Below are 21,597 nucleotides of genomic sequence, written 5' to 3' on the forward strand. Positions count from 1 at the left end.
AAGAAGTTACAGGTCTGTGAGAGCCAGAAATCTTTCTTGTTTGTAGGTGACCAAATACTTATTTTCCACCATAATTTGCAAATAAATTAATTTAAAAAATACTACAATGTGATTTTCTGGATTTTTTTTCTCATTTTGTCTGTCATAGTTGAAGTGTACCGATGATGAAAATTACAGGCCTCTCTCATCTTTTTAAGTGGGAGAACCTGCACAATTGGTGGCTGACTAAATACTTTTTTTGCCCCACTGTATTGTTGTCTCTACCTTCTTGCCCTTTGTGCTGTTGTCTGTGCCCAGTAATGTTTAATCCATGTTTTGTCCTGCTGCCATGTTGTGCTGCTGCTACCATGCTGTGTTGCTACCATGCTGTGGTGTCATGTGTTGCTGCCATGTTATGTTGTCGTCTTAGATCTCTCTTTATGTAGTGTTGTGTTGTCTCTCTTGTCGTGATGTGAGTTTTAAGGTTGCTAACTTACTGTGATGTTGTCTTAGATCTCTCTCTATGGAGTGTTGTCTCTCTTGTCGTGATGTGAGTTTTGTCCTATAAGTTTTTACTGGGGCGGCAGGATAGACTAGTGGTTAGAGTGGTGGACTAGTTACCGCAAGGTTGCAAGTTCAAATCCCCGAGCTGACGAGGTACAAGCCTGAACAGGCAGTTGACCCACTGTTCCTAGGCCGTCATTGAAAATAAGAATTTGTTCTTAACCTTTAATTAACTAGGCAAGTCAGTTAAATAAAAAAATAAAAAAGTAAAGATTGAAAAAAAGCAAGGGGCCTAAACAGCTACCCTGGGGAATTCCTGCTTCAACCTGGATTATGTTGGGAGAGGCTTCCATTAAAGAACACCCTCTGTGTTATGTTAGACAAGTACCTCTTTATCCACATTATAGCAGTGGGTGTAAAGCCATAACACATACATTTTTTCCAGCAGTGGACTATGATCAATAATGCACGGAAGTATAACAAGACAGCCCCCGCAATCAATCTCTCAGACAATCAGTAATTTGTGTAAGTCCCGTGCTTGTTGAGTGTCCTTCCCTATATGTGTGCTGAAAGTCGGTTGTCAATTAGTTTACCGTGAAATAGCATTGTATGTGGTCAAACACAATTTTTTCCAGAAGTTTACTAAGGGTTGGTAACAGGGTGATTGGTCGGCTATTTGAGCCATTAAGGGTATGGTGTGGGTATGGTCCGGCAGGAGTTGTCTCTTACCTGATGCGTGTCCGTGGGGGAGCAGGGCGAGGAGGAGGAGGAGTACAGACGTAGCCAGTCTGTGGACTGGAGAGGAAGCCAGGGCTCTCGTCTCACACGATACCATTCCATCGCTCATCTTTCCCCTGGATACCAGCTCTACAGTCCGCTGAGCTTCAACCTACAGGGAGAGAAAGTTAGGGGAGGTAGGGACAGATTAGTTCAGTACCAACAGCAAGGATTACATAACAAAGAGAGAACGCCAGAGGTACTCTGCAATAGGGCTGAGGCGGTCATGACATTTTGCAAGCCAGTAAATGTCATGCAAATTTTTGATATTTTTATTTAACTAGGCGAGTCAGTTAAGAACAAATTCTTATTTACAATTACGGCCTAACCCTGGCCAAACCCTAAAGACGCTGGGCCAATTGTGCGCCACACAATGGAACTCCCAATCACAGCAGGTTGTGATACAGCCTGGAAGTTAGTCGTGATTGGTCTATGTAACTTTTCATTACATTTTCATTACATTTCATTATAGTACAACGGTTTGATTTGTCTAATCTTAGCAATTTCTTCTTAGCTAGCTACATAGCCGTCTTTGTATCAAAGATAATTACGTAATTATCGTATTTCGTCGTCCTAACGTAGTCTACACTGCTATCTGCCCAGCAGCTAGCTAACATCCACCGTCTACTAGCACTGTAGAAACTATTACACTCAACTGAACGACTCGATTAGTGTAGTGTTAGCTAGCTACATAGTTGTCTTTGCTGTCTTCGTATCCAAGATAATTGTGTAGTTTAGAGTGTGTAGACTTAGAGTGATTATCTTAATTTACCGAGGTTAGCTAGCCAGCTATTTGTCGTCCTTAACGTAGGAGATACTGCTAGCTAGCTAGCCAACAGCTAGCCAACGTCTACCGAATTGAACTTCAACTACCCGGTCAACATTCCGCTTTGCTCCACAGGTAGTATCACATTTTCATTTCACTTCATTACAGTACAACGGTTTGATTTGTTTGATCGTAGCTAGCTAGCTACATAGCCATTTTTGTATCTAAGACAATTGTGTAGTCTAGAGCGATTTTCTAGGTTAGCTAGCCAGCTATTGTCGTTCTTTCAACGTAACGTAACGTAATCATCACTGCTAGCTAGCCAGCTAGCCCCCGAATAGCAGCACTGTAGAAACTATTACACTCGACGGAACGACTTGATTAGTGCAGTGTCAACAACGCAGCCACTGCCAGCTAGCCTACAAAGTCAACAACGCAGCCACTGCCAGCTAGCCTACTCCAGCAGTACTGTATCATTTCAATCATTTTAGTCAATAAGATTCTTGCTACGTAAGCTTAACTTTCTGAACATTCGAGACGTGTAGTCCACTTGTCATTCCAATCTCCTTTGCATTAGCGTAGCCTCTTCTGTAGCCTGTCAACTATGTGTCTATCTATCCCTGTTCTCTCCTCTCTGCACAGACCATACAAACGCTCCACACCGCGTGGCCGCGGCCACCCTAATCTGGTGGTCCCAGCGCGCACGACCCACGTGGAGTTCCAGGTCTCCGGTAGCCTCTGGAACTGCCGATCTGCGGCCAACAAGGCAGAGTTCATCTCAGCCTATGCCTCCCTCCAGTCCCTCGACTTCTTGGCACTGACGGAAACATGGATCACCACAGATAACACTGCTACTCCTACTGCTCTCTCTTCGTCCGCCCACGTGTTCTCACACACCCCGAGAGCTTCTGGTCAGCGGGGTGGTGGCACCGGGATCCTCATCTCTCCCAAGTGGTCATTCTCTCTTTCTCCCCTTACCGATCTGTCTATCGCCTCCTTTGAATTCCATGCTGTCACAGTTACCAGCCCTTTCAAGATTAACATCCTTATCATTTATCGCCCTCCAGGTTCCCTCGGAGAGTTCATCAATGAGCTTGATGCCTTGATAAGCTCCTTTCCTGAGGACGGCTCACCTCTCACAGTCCTGGGCGACTTTAACCTCCCCACGTCTACCTTTGACTCATTCCTCTCTGCCTCCTTCTTTCCACTCCTCTCCTCTTTTGACCTCACCCTCTCACCTTCTCCCCCTACTCACAAGGCAGGCAATACGCTCGACCTCATCTTTACTAGATGCTGTTCTTCCACTAACCTCATTGCAACTCCCCTCCAAGTCTCCGACCACTACCTTGTAACCTTTTCCCTCTCGCTCTCATCCAACACTTCCCACACTGCCCCTACTCGGATGGTATCGCGCCGTCCCAACCTTCGCTCTCTCTCCCCCGCTACTCTCTCCTCTTCCATCCTATCATCTCTTCCCTCTGCTCATACCTTCTCCAACCTATCTCCTGATTCTGCCTCCTCAACCCTCCTCTCTTCCCTTTCTGCATCCTTTGACTCTCTATGTCCCCTATCCCCCAGGCCGGCTCGGTCCTCCCCTCCCGCTCCGTGGCTCGACGACTCATTGCGAGCTCACAGAACAGTGCTCCGGGCAGCCGAGCGGAAATGGAAGAAAACTCGCCTCCCTGCGGACCTGGCATCCTTTCACTCCCTCCTCTCTACATTTTCCTCCTCTGTCTCTGCTGCTAAAGCCACTTTCTTCCACTCTAAATTCCAAGCATCTGCCTCTAACCCTAGGAAGCTCTTTGCCACCTTCTCCTCCCTCCTGAATCCTCCTCCCCCCCCCCCCTCCTCCCTCTCTGCAGATGACTTCGTCAACCATTTTGAAAAGAAGGTCGACGACATCCGATCCTCGTTTGCTAAGTCAAACGACACCGCTGGTTCTGCTCACACTGCCCTACCCTGTGCTCTGACCTCTTTCTCCCCTCTCTCTCCAGATGAAATCTCGCTTCTTGTGACGGCCGGCCGCCCAACAACCTGCCCACTTGACCCTATCCCCTCCTCTCTTCTCCAGACCATTTCCGGAGACCTTCTCCCTTACCTCACCTCGCTCATCAACTCATCCCTGACCGCTGGCTACGTCCCTTCCGTCTTCAAGAGAGCGAGAGTTGCACCCCTTCTGAAAAAACCTACACTCGATCCCTCCGATGTCAACAACGACAGACCAGTATCCCTTCTTTCTTTTCTCTCCAAAACTCTTGAACGTGCCGTCCTTGCCAGCTCTCCCGCTATCTCTCTCAGAATGACCTTCTTGATCCAAATCAGTCAGGTTTCAAGACTAGTCATTCAACTGAGACTGCTCTTCTCTGTATCACGGAGGCGCTCCGCACTGCTAAAGCTAACTCTCTCTCCTCTGCTCTCATCCTTCTAGACCTATCGGCTGCCTTCGATACTGTGAACCATCAGATCCTCCTCTCCACCCTCTCTGAGTTTGGCATCTCCGGCGCGGCCCACGCTTGGATTGCGTCCTACCTGACAGGTCGCTCCTACCAGGTGGCGTGGCGAGAATCTGTCTCCTCGCCACGCGCTCTCACCACTGGTGTCCCCCAGGGCTCTGTTCTAGGCCCTCTCCTATTCTCGCTATACACCAAGTCACTTGGCTCTGTCATAACCTCACATGGTCTCTCCTATCATTGCTATGCAGACGACACACAATTAATCTTCTCCTTTCCCCCTTCTGATGACCAGGTGGCGAATCGCATCTCTGCATGTCTGGCAGACATATCAGTGTGGATGATGGATCACCACCTCAAGCTGAACCTCGGCAAGACGGAGCTGCTCTTCCTCCCGGGGAAGGACTGCCCGTTCCATGATCTCGCCATCACGGTTGACAACTCCATTGTGTCCTCCTCCCAGAGCGCTAAGAACCTTGGCGTGATCCTGGACAACACCCTGTCGTTCTCAACTAACATCAAGGCGGTGGCCCGTTCCTGTAGGTTCATGCTCTACAACATCCGCAGAGTACGACCCTGCCTCACACAGGAAGCGGCGCAGGTCCTAATCCAGGCACTTGTCATCTCCCGTCTGGATTACTGCAACTCGCTGTTGGCTGGGCTCCCTGCCTGTGCCATTAAACCCCTACAACTCATCCAGAACGCCGCAGCCCATCTGGTGTTCAACCTTCCCAAGTTCTCTCACGTCACCCCGCTCCTCCGCTCTCTCCACTGGCTTCCAGTTGAAGCTCGCATCCGCTACAAGACCATGGTGCTTGCCTACGGAGCTGTGAGGGGAACGGCACCGCAGTACCTCCAGGCTCTGATCAGGCCCTACACCCAAACAAGGGCACTGCGTTCATCCACCTCTGGCCTGCTCGCCTCCCTACCACTGAGGAAGTACAGTTCCCGCTCAGCCCAGTCAAAACTGTTCGCTGCTCTGGCCCCCAATGGTGGAACAAACTCCCTCACAACGCCAGGACAGCGGAGTCAATCACCACCTTCCGGAGACACCTGAAACCCCACCTCTTCAAGGAACACCTAGGATAGGATAAAGTAATCCTTCTCACCCCCCCCCCTTAAATGATTTAGATGCACTATTGTAAAGTGGCTGTTCCACTGGATGTCAGAAGGTGAATTCACCAATTTGTAAGTCGCTCTGGATAAGAGCGTCTGCTAAATGACTTAAATGTAATGTAATGTAAATGTCTACACACCTTAAGATTGTCTTAGAAATCACCACACATCGGCATCATGCTGCAACTCCATATTGATTTGGGAAAAAAAGTCACACAATTTTCTTTTATTATGGACTCTGGTTGCTACGCTTCCCGTGGAGAGAGAGAGAGAAACAATTGCATTGCTGCTCTGCTTGTGTGGCAAGCAAATTAGGAGATATCGAAATCAATGGACGATGGAATTCAAATAAAACTAAAAGTGAAACAAGACGGAAAGGCTACAACATCCAAAAGACCAACAAATAGGTTGCTACATATAATCTGAATGGAGTTATTCATAGGCGTTAACTGTAGAATGGTAAGAAGTGCAGTAATGTTATAACTAGCCTCAATTAGCTAGCTTCTCTCGGTATGATGTAGTCCAGACAGGTAGGCCTACTACGTCATCAGATGGGATGATAAATAACTAGCATGAAGTTAGTCTAGGGCGAGTGAGTTAACCGTGTTTGTGGTCTCTCTCTGTGCCTGCCAAGGTGCTCCGAGCCTCATGCATCTGATTTCACACACAGATCCTCCCTCTCTAATAGTCTATACTCTGTGCCTCTCTCTCTCTCTCTCTCTCTCTCTCTCTCTATCTCTCTCTCAATACAATTTCAATTTAAGGGCTTTATTGGCATGATAAACATACCTCTGGTTAACAAAGGAGCAAAACAATTTGCTTTTCTGCTGCTTCCCTCACTTGGCCCGGTTGTCCCTAGGTAAAGTGTTTAGATACTGGTTAGAGGGACAGTAGAGCACTGAGTACCAGGCCATTAGCGAGGGCTCTTAGTAAATTGGGTAGGCTACCCATCAGCGCCATTTATTTGCGCAGTTTTGGATGGGATTACTACGACCATGACTCGTGACTGCCGGGGTGTCATTAACACGGGCACCGCGACAGCCGGGGATGTCACAGCTCTACTGTGAACTCTGAACAGCACATTACAGTTGGATTAATGAGCCAGTGGGTGACAGACAGCGTGTCGATCTCTCTCTCTCTCAGAACAAGAAAGAGAGACCCTAGCCTGGCAATAGAGACAGGGCACCATAGAAAAACATGGAAGCTCAGAGAAGACTTTGAAAAGCACTGTGGGTCGGGTGAAGTAGAGTACGAACCACACTTCCTGTTCCACTGCTCCAAATATGACTTAGAGGTATTTAGAAACTTCAGTATTCACACCCCTTTACTTATTCTACATTTAGTTGTGTTACTTAAAGTAGGATTAAAATAGATTTAAATTGTCTTTTTTCCCCAAAAAAATCTACATAAAATACACTAATGTTAAAGTGGAAGATTTTTTACATTTGCATTATTATTATTATTTTTATACAAATGTTAGAATTTATAAAAAATAAAACACTATATATATATTGATTCGATAAGTATTCAACCTCCTGAATCAGTACATGTTAGAATCACCTTCTCCAGCAATTAAGTCCTTCTGGGTTTGTCTTTAAGAGCTTTGTACACCTGGATTGTAAAATATTTGCACATTCTTCAAGCTCTGAGTGTCATATAAGCTCTGTCAAGACAACCATTTTAAAGTCATCATTTGTTTATTTTACCTTTATTTAACCAGGCAAGTCAGTTCCGAACAAATTCTTATTTACAATGACGGGTTAACAGTGGGTTAACTGCCTTGTTCAGGGGCAGAATGACAGATTTGTACCTCTTCAGCTCGTGGGTTTGAACTTGCAACCTTTCGGTTACTAGTCCACCGCTCTAACCACTAGGCTACCCTGCCATCTTGCTATAGATTCAAGTCTATTTGAGTCAAAACTGTATCTAGGCCACTTGGGAAACATTCAATGTCGTGTTGGTAAACAACTCCAGTGTATATTTGGCCTTGTGTTTTAGGTTATTTGTCTCCCCGTGTCTGTTGTAAAGCAAACGGTAGGACCAGAAGGATTACCTTAGATACCGCAGATAATTGTCTGTGTGGGGTAGAGACAAGGCATTTAACTAACACTCGCCACCAGCGAAATGTGGGTAGATTGAGGTATTAGCGGGTAAGAATGTCTATTTCACACGTTGGCGGGTGGTCAATTTGCAGGGCTCTACAGTGCGAGCGTTACATTCACAAATAAAAAGTCCAAATTCAAGTGTGAGAGCAGCAGAGTTGCAGCAGAGAAATGCTGCAGTAGTCTGCTGTTTTTGTTTCATCGCTGCTCATCGCACAAAGAAACAAGAATCATATAATCCCACCTCACGCAGCAAAATCATTTTACTCTTAAGTCCACAAAGTGAGACTCTGTCCACGTGTTTTCTGCCCATTTACATTGTTTTGTTCACAAGCTCAGTTGTTTTTCAATGTTAGCTTGAGTCTGCTGCTTCGACTTATAGCAAAGAGACGCCCTAGTCAGATCCCAAATCTCTCTCTCTCACACACACACACACACGCACACGCACACGCACACGCACACGCACACACACGACAGGACTTGAGTGGCCCCCTTACCACGGTAACCTCCAACCCTTAACGGGGCAGATGAACATTTGGTCTCATCTGATATTTTGGAGTCCGATCACAAAACAAGGCAACAGCTACCCTTGCTGGGTATCCAGCCAAATTAAGGCAGTTGTAATGTAATTGTGGCACAAAAAAATAAAAATATATTACTGCTAAAAAGAAATGAACTACCTGCCACAGTGGTGGGCCAAAAAGTTAATTTTATGATTGTTTTTGCTGATATATATATATTATTATTACTATTGTTGTTGTTGCTTAAACATATCGTTAATTTCTGTAATACTTCATCTACATTGCTTTGGCAACAGTGGCAACCACCCATTCATGCCAAAAAAAGCATGTATTGAATTGAGTGAAAGAGTCCAGACACAGGCCTACGTCTCATCCCAGGACCAACGTCTCGTCCCAGGCCTACGTCTCATCCCAGGACCAACGTCTCATCCCAGGACCAACGTCTCATCCCAGGCCTACGTCTCATCCCAGGACCAACGTCTCATCCCAGGACCAACGTCTCATCCCAGGACCAACGTCTCATCCCAGGCCTACGTCTCGTCCCAGGCCTACGTCTCGTCCCAGGCCTACGTCTCGTCCCAGGCCTACGTCTCGTCCCAGGCCTACGTCTCGTCCCAGGCCTACCTCTCGTCCCAGGCCTACCTCTCGTCCCAGGCCTACCTCTCGTCCCAGGCCTACGTCTCGTCCCAGGCCTACGTCTCGTCCCAGGCCTACGTCTCGTCCCAGGCCTACGTCTCGTCCCAGGCCTACGTCTCGTCCCAGGCCTACGTCTCGTCCCAGGACCAACGTCTCGTCCCAGGCCTACGTCTCGTCCCAGGCCTACGTCTCGTCCCAGGCCTACGTCTCGTCCCAGGCCTACGTCTCGTCCCAGGCCTACGTCTCGTCCCAGGCCTACCTCTCTTCCCAGGCCTACGTCTCATCCCAGGCCTACGTCTCGTCCCAGGCCTACGTCTCGTCCCAGGCCTACGTCTCGTCCCAGGCCTACCTCTCATCCCAGGCCTACGTCTCATCCCAGGCCTACGTCTCATCCCAGGCCTACGTCTCGTCCCGCCTCTCATCCCAGGCCTACGTCTCATCCCAGGCCTACGTCTCATCCCAGGCCTACGTCTCATCCCAGGCCTACGTCTCATCCCAGGCCTACCTCTCATCCCAGGACCAACGTCTCATCCCAGGCCTACAGGCCTACGTCTCATCCCATCCCAGGCCTACGTCTCATCCCAGGCCTACGTCTCATCCCAGGCCTACGTCTCATCCCAGAGGCCATAACGTCTCATCCCAGGCCTACTCTCATCTACGACTACGTCTCGCCCCCATCCCCCAGGCCTCATCCCAGGCCTACGTCTCATCCCAGGCCTACGTCTCATTACAGGCCTACGTCTCATCCCAGGCCTACGTCTCGTCCCAGGCCTACGTCTCATCCCAGGACCAACGTCTCATCCCAGGCCTACGTCTCATCCCAGGCCTACGTCTCATTCCAGGATAGATGATTCCAGGCCTACGTCATTCCTGGGATACAGAGAACATTGGTTTTAAGGTCATCTATCATCAATATGAAATTCCTCTGATCTCTACTGCTGTGGACTTAATGAAGCAGCCATTCTGCACTGAGATCTCAGCAGAGGAAATATAGTCCCCCCCTCCCTCCAATCTACTGGGATAGATGATAAAGAGGAAGAGGTCATCTACTGGGATAGATGAGAAAGAGGAAGAGGTCTTCTACTGGGATAGATGAGAAAGAGGAAGAGGTCATCTACTGGGATAGATGAGAAAGAGGGAGGGAAAAAACAGACGTTGGAGCTGAGATCACAGCAGAGAGAAACCCTTAGCCACCCCCCCCCTCCCTCCCCTTCCCAGAGACACTACCCTTAGCCCCCCTCCCTCAGAGACTCTATCCTTAGCCCCCCTCAGAGACACTACCCTTAGCCTTCCCCTGGCCCCCCCCTCCGAGACACTACCCTTAGTCCCCCCTCCCTCCCTCAGAGACACTACCCTTAGCCCCCCTCCCTCAGAGACACTACCCTTAGCCCCCCCTCCCTCAGAGACACTACCCTTAGCCCCCCTCCCTCAGAGACTCTATCCTTAGCCTTCACCTTCCCTCAGAGACACCCCTGAGCCTTCAGAGACACTACCCTTAGCCACCCCTCCCTCAGAGACTCTATCCTTAGCCTTCCCCTTCCCTCGGAGACACTACCCTTAGCCCCCCCTCCCTCAGAGACACTACCCTTGCCTTCCCCTTCCCTCTGAGACACTACCCTTAGCCCCCCTCCCTCAGAGACACTACCCTTAGCCCCCCTCCCTCAGAGACACTACCCTTAGCCTTCCCCTTCCCTCTGAGACACTACCCTTAGCCCCCCCCTCCCTCAGAGACACTACCCTTACACCCCCCCTCCCTCAGAGACACTACCCTTAGCCCCCCTCCCTCAGAGACACTACCCTTAGCCTTCACCTTCCCTCAGAGACACTACCCTTAGCCCCCCTTCCCTCTGGAGACACTACCCTTAGCCCCCCTCCCTCAGAGACACTACCCTTAGCCCCCCCTCCCTCAGAGACACTACCCTTAGCCCCCCCTCCCTCAGAGACACTACCCTTAGCCTTCCCCTTCCCTCTGAGACACTACCCTTAGCCCCCCCTCCCTCAGAGACACTACCCTTAGCCCCCCCCCTTGGAGACACTACCCTTAGCCTTCCCCTTCCCTTGGAGACACTACCCTTAGCCCCCCTCCCTTGGAGACACTACCCTTAGCCCCCCTCCCTTGGAGACACCACCCTTAGCCCCCCTCCCTTGGAGACACTACCCTTAGCCCCCCTCCCTTGGAGACACTACCCTTAGCCCCCCCTCCCTTGGAGACACTACCCTTAGCCCCCCTCCCTTGGGAGACACTACCCTTAGACACTACCCCCCCTCCCTTGGAGACACTACCCTTAGCCCCCCTCCCTTGGAGACACTACCCTTAGCCCCCCTCCCTTGGAGACACTACCCTTAGCCCCCCCTCCCTTGGAGACACTACCCTTAGCCCCCCCTCCCTCAGAGAAACTACAGATAACACTCAGCAAATAAAAAAACTAGGAGAAATAGGAGAAAACAAATCCACATCAACATCATTAACACAAATGAGATCCAGGTGTAGAACCTTCATTAGTGGGTAGCGATTAGGGAGCGATAGCCTGGTGTTCCTAGGCTAGTCTGGCAGGCAGTTTGCCTCAGGAGAGTAGAGGGCAGTGGGCCTTATAGCTAATAGCATGGAGCTGCTGAGCTGAACAGAACAGAGCAGGGGGGGTGGGGGGGGGGTGTGTGATTGGATTCAATTTCTGCTGCATGGCAGATGGCACTAGAACAGAGGCCCGGTAGGTAACGGCAAGACACACACACACACACACACCTTGTGGAACATGAAAATCTGTTCTGATCCCCCTTCTGCCACCTTGCGTTCTGCTCCCCGGTAGACAGAGTTACCTGCACACCGGCTGGTGGGAGGTGGTAAACGGTCTACGCTGGCACTGCATCGTGCCAAGGGGCCATAGTCTGAACAGAACAGCCAACATCATCATCATCATCATCACACTTGCAATGCACTCTGGGATATTCTGTAGAGCTTTGTTGACGTAGATAGACTCGGGAAGGACAAGATGGCCCGCCTCTCGAACCAACAAACAAACGGAAAAAAACACACACAATCAACATCAACTGTCATATTGTGTTAGTTCAAAGAACCTCTTCAGGTGTAGCCGAGCTGTTTGCATAGCATGGCTGCTGCGATATTTGTGAAGGGAAGCCGAAAGAAGAATGAGCTTGGTTACTTTCTCAAGTCTGAGAATGTGAGAAGTAAAATGAAAAATAAATGAATCCAAAGTTGCGAAATTCTGCAACACAAAGCAGCCCGATTGGCCTGTAGGATTAAGATGACCAGGAGTGTGAAGGGACATTTTTTTTGTTTGACCTTGTGAATATATTGTGTGTAATCTATTTTCTGAGTCATTATTGATCTTTTACATTCCTAAAATCGTTTGACCTCGTATCTGCCTCCTCCAAGGTCTTCTTGCGTTGCCCTCTGCAGAGTAAGGTAGCGTGCTGCGTGATCTAAGATGGCAGGATGGCATCACCACACTGCCTGCTACTGAAGATTGTCTGATATGAACACTGAATCACGTCAATGATTATAACTGTGTAATAATTATCATACCACCACCACCACCACGTAGCCTAGTCATCATACCACCACCATGTAGCCTAGTCATCATACCACCACCACCACGTAGCCTAGTCATCATACCACCACCACCACATCGCCTAGTCATCATACCACCACCACGTAGCCTAGTCATCATACCACCACCACCACGTAGCCTAGTCATCATACCACCACCATGTAGCCTAGTCATCATAACACCACCACCATGTAGCCTAGTCATCATACCACCACCACGTTGCCTAGTCATCATACCACCACCACCACGTAGCCTAGTCATCATACCACCCCCACCACGTCAGCCTAGTCATCATACCACCACCACCACGTCGCCTAGTGCCTACCACCACCACCAGTCATCATACCACCCCACCACGTCATCATACCACCACCACCAGCCTAGTCATCATACCACCACCACCACGTCGCCTAGTCATCATACCACCACCACCCCATCGCCTAGTCATCATACCACCACCACCACGTAGCCTAGTCATCATACCACCACCACCAGCCGTACCACCACCACCACGTCGCCGCCTAGTCATCATACCACCACCACCACTAGTAGCCTAGTCATCATACCACCACCACCACCATGTAGCCTAGTCATCATACCACCACCATAGTCATCATACCACCACCACCAGCCTAGTCATCATACCACCACCACCACCACCATGTAGCCTAGTCATCATACCACCACCACCACGTAGCCTAGTCATCATACCACCACCATGTAGCCTAGTCATCATACCACCACCACCACTAGTCATCATACCACCACCACCGCCTAGTCATCATACCACCACCACATCGCCCATCATACCACCACCACCGCCTAGTCATCATACCACCACCACCACCACGTAGCCTAGTCATCATACCACCACCACCACATCGCCTAGTCATCATACCACCACCACCACATAGCCTAGTCATCATACCACCACCACCACATAGCCTAGTCATCATACCACCACCACGTTGCCTAGTCATCATACCACCACCACCACGTAGCCTAGTCATCATACCACCACCACCACCACCATGTAGCCTAGTCATCATACCACCACCATGTAGCCTAGTCATCATACCACCACCACCACCATGTAGCCTAGTCATCATACCACCACCACCACGTAGCCTAGTCATCATACCACCACCATGTAGCCTAGTCATCATACCACCACGTCGCCTAGTCATCATACCACCACCACCCCATCGCCTAGTCATCATACCACCACCACCACCACGTAGCCTAGTCATCATACCACCACCACCACGTCGCCTAGTCATCATACCACCACCACCCCATCGCCTAGTCATCATACCACCACCACGTAGCCTAGTCATCATACCACCACCACCACGTCGCCTAGTCATCATACCACCACCACCACATAGCCTAGTCATCATATCACCACCACCACCACCACCATGTTGCCATGTGAGATTTGGTTCTGGATGTTGTGTCATAGATGAGAAAGTTAATTTTACAACTCACTTACAGCAGCATTCAGGTGACAGTAGAGTAGGACTCACTTACAGCAGCATTCAGGTGACAGTAGAGTTAGGACTGAGTAGTCACTGATGAGCTTTTCCCCCTTAACCAGACACAAGGGATTTGGTTCCAAATAATCTCGTGACAGAGAAACAGACTATCTAGTCCTGGATGTTGTGCGTTAGCAGGTGAGATTTGATTCTGGGTGCCTGGATGTTGTGAGTTCATAACCCCGAGCTGACAAGGTACAAATTACCACCCATGTTCCTGAATATGAAATTGAAACCTTCGAAGAAATAAACATGGTCCCTGGTCAGCGCATGGTGAGGTCAGGTGTTCAGTCTGAAATCTGATGGCTGCTTGTAACTTCTCACATCTCGGGTCCTGTCCCATATGACTACTCTATTCCCTATATAGGCTAGTGCACTACTTTTGACAATGGCCTATAGGCCTCTGGTCAAAAGTAGCACATTATATAGGGAAAGTAGTGCACTGTATAGGGAATAGGCTGCCATTTGGGACACAGTCCCTTGTGTCTGGTTAAGGGGGAAAAGTCCTACTCTACTGTCACCTACTGTCATAGATGAGTAAGTTAGCAGGTGAGTCCTACTCTACTGTCACCTGAATGCTGCTGTAAGTGTTCTACTCTACTGTCCTGAACTGTAAGTGATTTGGTTCTACTGTCACCTGAATGCTGCTGTAAGTGAGTTCTACTCTACTGTCACATGAATGTCACCTGAATGCTGCTGTAAGTGAGTTCTACTCTACTGTCACCTGAATGCTGCTGTAAGTCGGTTGTACTCTACTATCACATGAATGCTGCTGTAAGTGAGTCCTACTCTACTGTCACCTGAATGCTGCTGTAAGTGAGTTCCACTCTACTGTCACCTGAATGCTGCTGTAAGTGAGTTCTACTCTACTGTCACCTGAATGCTGCTGTAAGTGAGTTCTACTCTACTGTCACCTGAATGCTGCTGTAAGTGAGTTCTACTCTACTGTCACCTGAATGCTGCTGTAAGTGAGTTCTACTCTACTGTTACCTGAATGCTGCTGTAAGTGAGTTCTACTCTACTATCACCTGAATGCTGCTGTAAGTCAGTTCTACTCTACTATCACATGAATGCTGCTGTAAGTCAGTTCTACTCTACTATCAAATGAATGCTGCTGTAAGTCAGTTCTACTCTACTATCACATGAATGCTGCTGTAAGTGAGTACTACTCCACTGTCACATGATTGCTGATTGCTGCTGTAAATCAGATTACAAGGTCAGTAAAATCCCGGTGGAAATTGTGTCTAATGTCAAAGGGCTTTTTGAAAAAAAGGAACATTCTTAATGTGCTGTTCTCCTCAACTCCTCCCTCAGAGAAAAGTGGGCCTGATGTTTGTCAACAACATCAACAACATCAACCCCCTGGTCATGAGGTATCCTTATCTTGTTCACCAGTCAGTCATGTGAGCCTAATGTATATTGGCACAACACACCTAAGGATCTCAACTTCTGAAGGAGATAGGGAAATAGAGGATAGAGGGATGGGAGGGGAGTGAGAGAGACTTGGGCAAGAAAAACTCCTCCACTCCAACGTGCTGTGGTTTCCCTGCTGCCCATGGCTTCTAGAGCGCAAAGACAGAAGGGGGAGAGCAGGCAGGAGAGAGAGCAGGCTGGAGAGAGAGAGCAGGGGAGAGAGAGAGTAGGGGAGAGAGAGAGTAGGGGGGAGAGAGAGAGCAGGGTAGAGAGAGAGAGCAGGGGAGAGAGAGCAGGCAGGAGAGAGAGAGAGTAGGGGAGAGAGAGAGAGCAGGCAGGAGAGAGAGAGCAGGGGAGAGAGAGAGTAGGGGAGAGAGAGAGTAGGGGAGAGAGAGCACAGGCAGGAGAGAGAGAGCAGGGGAGAGAGAGAGAGAGTAGGGGAGAGAGAGAACGGGGGAGAGAGAGAGCAGTGAAGAGAGAGAGAGCAGGCAGGAGAGAGAGAGAGAGCAGGGAGCGAGAGCAGGCAGGAGAGAGAGAGCAGGAGAGAGCGAGCAGGGGAGAGAGAGCAGGCAGGAGAGAGAGAGCACAGGCAGGAGAGAGAGAGTGCAGGGGAGAGAGAGCAGGCAGGAGAGAGAGAAAGCAGGCAGGAGAGAGAGCAGGCAGGAGAGAGAGAGAGCAGGCAGGAGAGAGAGAGCAGGCAGGAGAGAGAGAGCAGGCAGGAGAGAGAGAGCAGGAGAGAGAGAGAGCAGGCAGGAGAGAGAGAGCAGGCAGGAGAGAGAGAGCGGGCAGGAGAGAGAGAGAGGGCAGGAGAGAGAGAGCAGGCAGGAGAAAGAGAGAGCAGGCAGGAGAAAAGAGAGAGCAGGCAGGAGAGAGAGAGAGAGCAGGCAGGAGAGAGAAAGCAGGCAGGAGAGAGAGATCAGCGGAGAGAAAGAGAGAGAGAGCAGGGGAGAGAGAGAGCAGGGGAGAGAGAGCAAGGGAGAGAGAGAGAGCGCAGGGGAGAGAGAGAGAGCAGGGGAGAGAGAGAGAGAGTGCAGGGGAGAGAGAGAGAGAGCAGGGGAGAGAGAGAGAGAGAAGGGGAGAGAGAGCGAGAGAAAGAGAAGGGGAGAGAGAGAGAGAGCAGGGAGAGAGAGGGAGAGAGAGAGAGAGAGAGAGAGAGAGAGAGAGAGAGAGAGAGAGAGAGAGAGAGAGAGAGCAGGGGAGAGAAGGCATGTGTCTGGAGCTCAAAGAGAGCAGGCAGGAGAGAGGGAGCGAAGGCATGTGTCTGGAGCTCAAAGAGAGCAGGGAGGAGAGAGGGAGCGAAGGCATGTGTCTGGGAACAGAGCACTCAGTGTGCCAGGGAACAGCCGTGAAGAGATTGCCATCTGATAGGCCTGACTAATGCCTTGAGTTCAGCCCTCTACTCTGATGGAGCTGCCTAGAGCCAGGCTGGGTCTGAGAGGAGAGAACCCAGACTGAGGCATAGAGAACGAGGCATACGAGTGAAACGAGAGAGAGGAGGGCCTTCGTATGGAGAGAGAGACAGCATGGGGAGGGGGAGAAAGAGAAAGGGACAAAAAGAGTAGGAGCAGAGTGGAAGAGGCAACCACCAAATATCTATCCATGAAAATAAGCCGAAGTGAGGAATCTTTTATGGAGGTTTTACTCCACCCAAAATTTGTCCACCAACATTTTTGTATGAGGTCAATGAGTGAGTTTCATATTTGGTCAACAAAATGTTTTGTTGCTAATTTGAAACAATATATATTCTACCAAATAAGCATCACTTTGCCCATCCCTGCTCTCTGCTGCCTGCTGTACAAGAGAGAGGGTGATGTACCTTTTCTGAGATTTCAAAACTGATTTGTTGCTTATCAAATTCTACTTGCCTACTTTGTTGTCTTAATTGCTCTGTAATGATAAATTACTTTCACTGGGTTGTGATATAACCACAATATGTAAGTCTACCACTTAAACTAAAAATTAAAAGATATACACTTATCTATTAACTGCGACTAGCAGACTTGGCAAAATGTAAATATAGAACGTCCTCGTACTCGCACAGCTGACGCTGAATCGACACGAGTCACACGCGTTAACACGTGCAACTGTACTGCCAGCTAAACAGAGTGCAGTGCGCATGCCCCAACGACTGTACACGCATCTACATACATTCCTCGGTGTCCACATCACTAAGGATCTGGTCCACACACACACACACACACACACACACACACACACACACACACACACACACACACACACACACACACACACACACACACACACACACACACACACACACACACATTGCACACACACACACAATGTAATCAGCTGAACATTCGGATTTATTGCAACAATGTATCCCTAAAAGCGCTAAGATTACAACAATTACACACTGTAGGTTGAAATGCATTGCTAGTGATGTGCTGGCGTGTCAGGACATGTCAACATGTAACACGGTTGGGAAATATTACCGAGAGACAATATCACAGCCCCAACGTTACCACAATATAGGTTACTGCTGTAACTGGACAACTTGATAATAAATTATCTTTTGTGCAAAACTGATGATCACGTTTAGTAGACGTAAGGCTACTGTAACAAAAAGGAGTGCGAGTCTGTTGTAGTACCACCCATCTAAAGGGATGGGCAACTTGTATAATCACATAGTTATGTATTTTACGAACTGGTTATCGGTAACTTTTTATGGTCCGGCCGGTAGATATGTATTATGGTATCTAGTTTACTAGGCATTGTAACCCCGGCTAATCATCCACAACACAACGGGGGTCCTTCCTCATTACAATGGTCCTTGGCCGATCTTTCTATCTCTGTTGTGGCAAAAGACACACTGACTGACATGCCATTGTTGGTTTACAAACACTGAAGATCTTTTGAAGGTTCAAATCGCCCGAAAGGTTTGATAGCCTTGAAAATTACAGATCAACACAAACATCCAAAGTTCAAACCCGCTAACTAGTAACTAGATCTTACAATAGCTAGACAACCTAGTCCCCTAGGACATTGTTGAGCTCACATAGAAGGTTAGTAGTAACTTAGTTATTAACAGACAGATGTTGGCACAAAAAAAGACAAAACTATTAACAAGTAACATTTGTTTCTGTTTTTCACTGGTTACAAAACATAGAAAATAAACCAAGCAGGAGGCCAACATCAGAATATAATACTGACAGAGAGAGAGACCCGAACAGCGCCAGTATGCAGCACAAGCCAGACAGATGCCGTATGCTTACCGGTAGCTGGAGACAAACAGAAGACACTTACCAACGAAAAGCCTAAATGCCTTCAAGCCCTCCTCTTCGTTCTCACTGTCGGGACATGGACTCAAATAATTCAAATAGACAGACTATTCTCCAAATGTTAGGTTAAGTGCGAAATGGCTTATTTTTGTATGGTATTGTCGTTTCCTTCGCTTTGTCCCAAAAGCTAACCGGTTTCGTTCTTCTCAGTGTGAGGTAAGCGGAAACACACCAGCCGCCTCGCTTTCGCACGGTGTCCATGGGAAACAGTAGTTGAGACCGCAGTCAGTCAAATGACTGTATATATAAATGAATGATAGAGGCCTCTAGTGGCCAAAAGCACGTATCAGCATGGGAAGCGCCATTGAGGGCTTCCTCCATTTTAATGTAGCCAACTAGATGGGACGGACTTCCAACTTTATTGTCAGATCCCTCCTGGTGGACCCTGTCAGAGTCATGTCCAACCAGGTCATCAGGGGAATTCAGCCAAATGTGAAGAAGAAAATTGACCACTTGAGAAAACCAGCTAGAGAGAATGGGAGAAAATCCCCAAATCCAGATGTACAAAGCTGGTACAGACATACCCAAGACGACTCAAAGCTCTAATCACTGCAAACGGTTATTCTACAAAGTATTGACTCAAGGGTGTGACTACTTACAGTACCAGTCAAAAGTTTGGACACACCTACTCATTCCAGGGTTCTTATTTATTTAGACTATTTTCTACATTGTAGAATAATGGTGAAGGGATCAACATGATGAAATAACACATATGGAATCACATAGTAACCAAAAAAGTGTTAAACAAATCAAAATATATTTTATATTTGAGATTCTTCAAAGTAGCCACCCTTTGCCTTGGTAACAGCTTTGCACACTCTTGGCATGGTCTCAATCAGCTTCATGACGAATGCTTTTCCATAAGTCTGTAAGGAGTTCCCACATATGCTGAGCACTTGTTGGCTGCTTTTCCTTCACTCTGCGGTCCAACTCGTCCCAAACCATCTCAATTGGGTTGAGGTCAGGTGATTGTGGAGGACAGGTCATCTGATGCAGCCCTCCATCACTCTCCTTCTTGGGAAAATAGACTTTAGAATCGCTGCAAAATCCGTGGTAGCCATGCTGGTTAAGTGTGCCTTGAATTCTAAATAAATCACAGACAGTGTCACCAGCAAATGAAAACCACACCCTCACACCTCCTCCTATTATATCAGAGAAGAAGAAGACAGAAGAAGAAGAAGAAGACAGTGCTGCTACAGATAGAACAATGAGACAGATATTTCACCGGATGTATAAATGTGAAGCATCCGCTTGGCGTTTCCACTCACTACCAAATATGGTAGTGAGAGGAAGCCTACTGGCCCGGCATCGGGAGAAGATAGAAGGAGATGGATTTTGGCTGAGATTATGCAACTATGACTAATTTGTCCCCATTGGAAAAAGCAGGTTGTGGTCTATCTTGCTTTAGTTATACAAATCTTATGTCCTGCCTCACGCTAGCCAATTCCCTGTCGAAACCCAGATGCAGTTTGATTGTCATCTTTAGTAGAGGTCCAATTCACAAACGTGCCCCCACAAACGTGCCCCCTTAGTCCACGATTTAGCTCGAGAGAGAGAGAGAGAGAGAGAGAGAGAGAGAGAGAGAGAGAGAGAGAGAGAGAGAGAGAGAGAGAGAGAGAGAGAGAGAGAGAGAGAGAGAGAGAGAGAGAGAGAGAGAAAGAGAGAGAAAGAGAGAGAGAGAGAGAGAGATAGAGAGTGAAGAACTGGGATTGCTTGTGGAGTTGATATGACCCACAATTGAATGCAAACTGAAGTCACCTGTCATACTCCGGTGTGGCGAAGTGTCAAATGTAATCAACACGACTGCATTTTCTGCATGTCTGACAAAATGATGATGCTAGTTTGCTAATATATATACAGTATATAAATTACAATGATTTTAGAGTTGGTAGATTGGCTTAGTCTCATAGTAAGGAGCCTATAAAACGTAGCTAGGTTCATAAACATATTTGCTTGAATTCTGAAATTTATTGGAATAAATGATCAAACTCTAAGTTATGGGTAACTGTAGCTAGCTATATTAGCTTGTTAGGTACATTAATAGCTTTAGCGTGGTTGTGTTTAAGCTCAACTTCAAGATTACCTGTTACTCAGGCCCAGAAACTAGGATATGCATATACTTGGTAGCATTGGATAGAAAACACTCTGAAGTGTCTGTCTGTGAGTATAACAGAACTGATATGGCAGGTGAAAACCAGAGGAAAATCCATCCAGATTTTTAAAAATGAAGTCGCAGGCCATTTCAATGCTAGCCGATGGGAAATACAAATAGATAGGACCCAGACTGCAGTTCCCATGGCTTCCACTAGATGTCAACAGTCTTTTGAAAGGGTTTCAGGCTTGTTTTTTGAAAAATTAGCAAGTAGTTGTAGTTTTTCCAAGGTGTCTCTAGTTAGAAAAGTAGTCTTGTTGGAGCGTGAATGAGGTGCACGCTCTTCATTATTTATCTTCCCTATTGAACATACTATTCTCCATCTTAAATATTATTATTTATTTAGATATTAGAATACCTGAGGATTAATTAGAAACGTTTTTTGACTTGTTTGGACAAACTTTACCAGTAACTTTTTGGATTAATTTGTATGCATGTTGAGTGGATTACTGAGATCATTGGCGCCAACTAAACTGACTTTTTTGGATATAAAGAGGAACTTTATCGAACAAAACGACCATTCATTGTGTAGCTGGGACCCTTGGGATTGCAAACAGAGGAAGATCTTCAAAGGTAAGTGATTTATTTAATCGCCATTTGTGATTTTGTGACGCCTGTGCTGGTTGAAAAAGTATTTTGATGTGGGGCGCTGTCCTCAGATAATCGCATGGTATGCTTTCGCCGTAAAGCCTTTTTGAAATCTGACAATGCGGTTGGGTTAACAAGAAGTTAAGCTTCTAAATGATGTATGACCCTTGAATTTTCATGAATGTTT

The 21,597-nt window shown here is 47.8% G+C and overlaps 1 protein-coding gene and 1 pseudogene across 1 annotated transcript in view; one reads left to right on the top strand and one right to left on the bottom strand.

Moving 5' to 3' along the window:
- Window positions 1-18,880, bottom strand: part of LOC135506234 (sushi domain-containing protein 6-like) — a 68,374-nt gene extending 49,494 nt beyond the window's left edge. Inside the window, exons 1-2 of the mRNA XM_064925755.1 lie at window positions 18,636-18,880; window positions 1,213-1,372 (exon numbers count right to left, since the gene is read on the bottom strand). Of these exons, the coding sequence (XP_064781827.1) occupies window positions 1,213-1,330 (118 nt within the window). The 5' untranslated portion in view covers window positions 1,331-1,372; window positions 18,636-18,880. The remainder of the gene's footprint in view (window positions 1-1,212; window positions 1,373-18,635) is intronic.
- The window catches only part of LOC135505666 (acyl-coenzyme A thioesterase 1-like), a 43,774-nt pseudogene that overhangs the window by 8,253 nt on the left and 13,924 nt on the right, over window positions 1-21,597 (top strand).

Source organism: Oncorhynchus masou, chromosome 19 (assembly GCF_036934945.1).
Source record: "Oncorhynchus masou masou isolate Uvic2021 chromosome 19, UVic_Omas_1.1, whole genome shotgun sequence".
Taxonomy (NCBI): domain Eukaryota; kingdom Metazoa; phylum Chordata; class Actinopteri; order Salmoniformes; family Salmonidae; genus Oncorhynchus; species Oncorhynchus masou.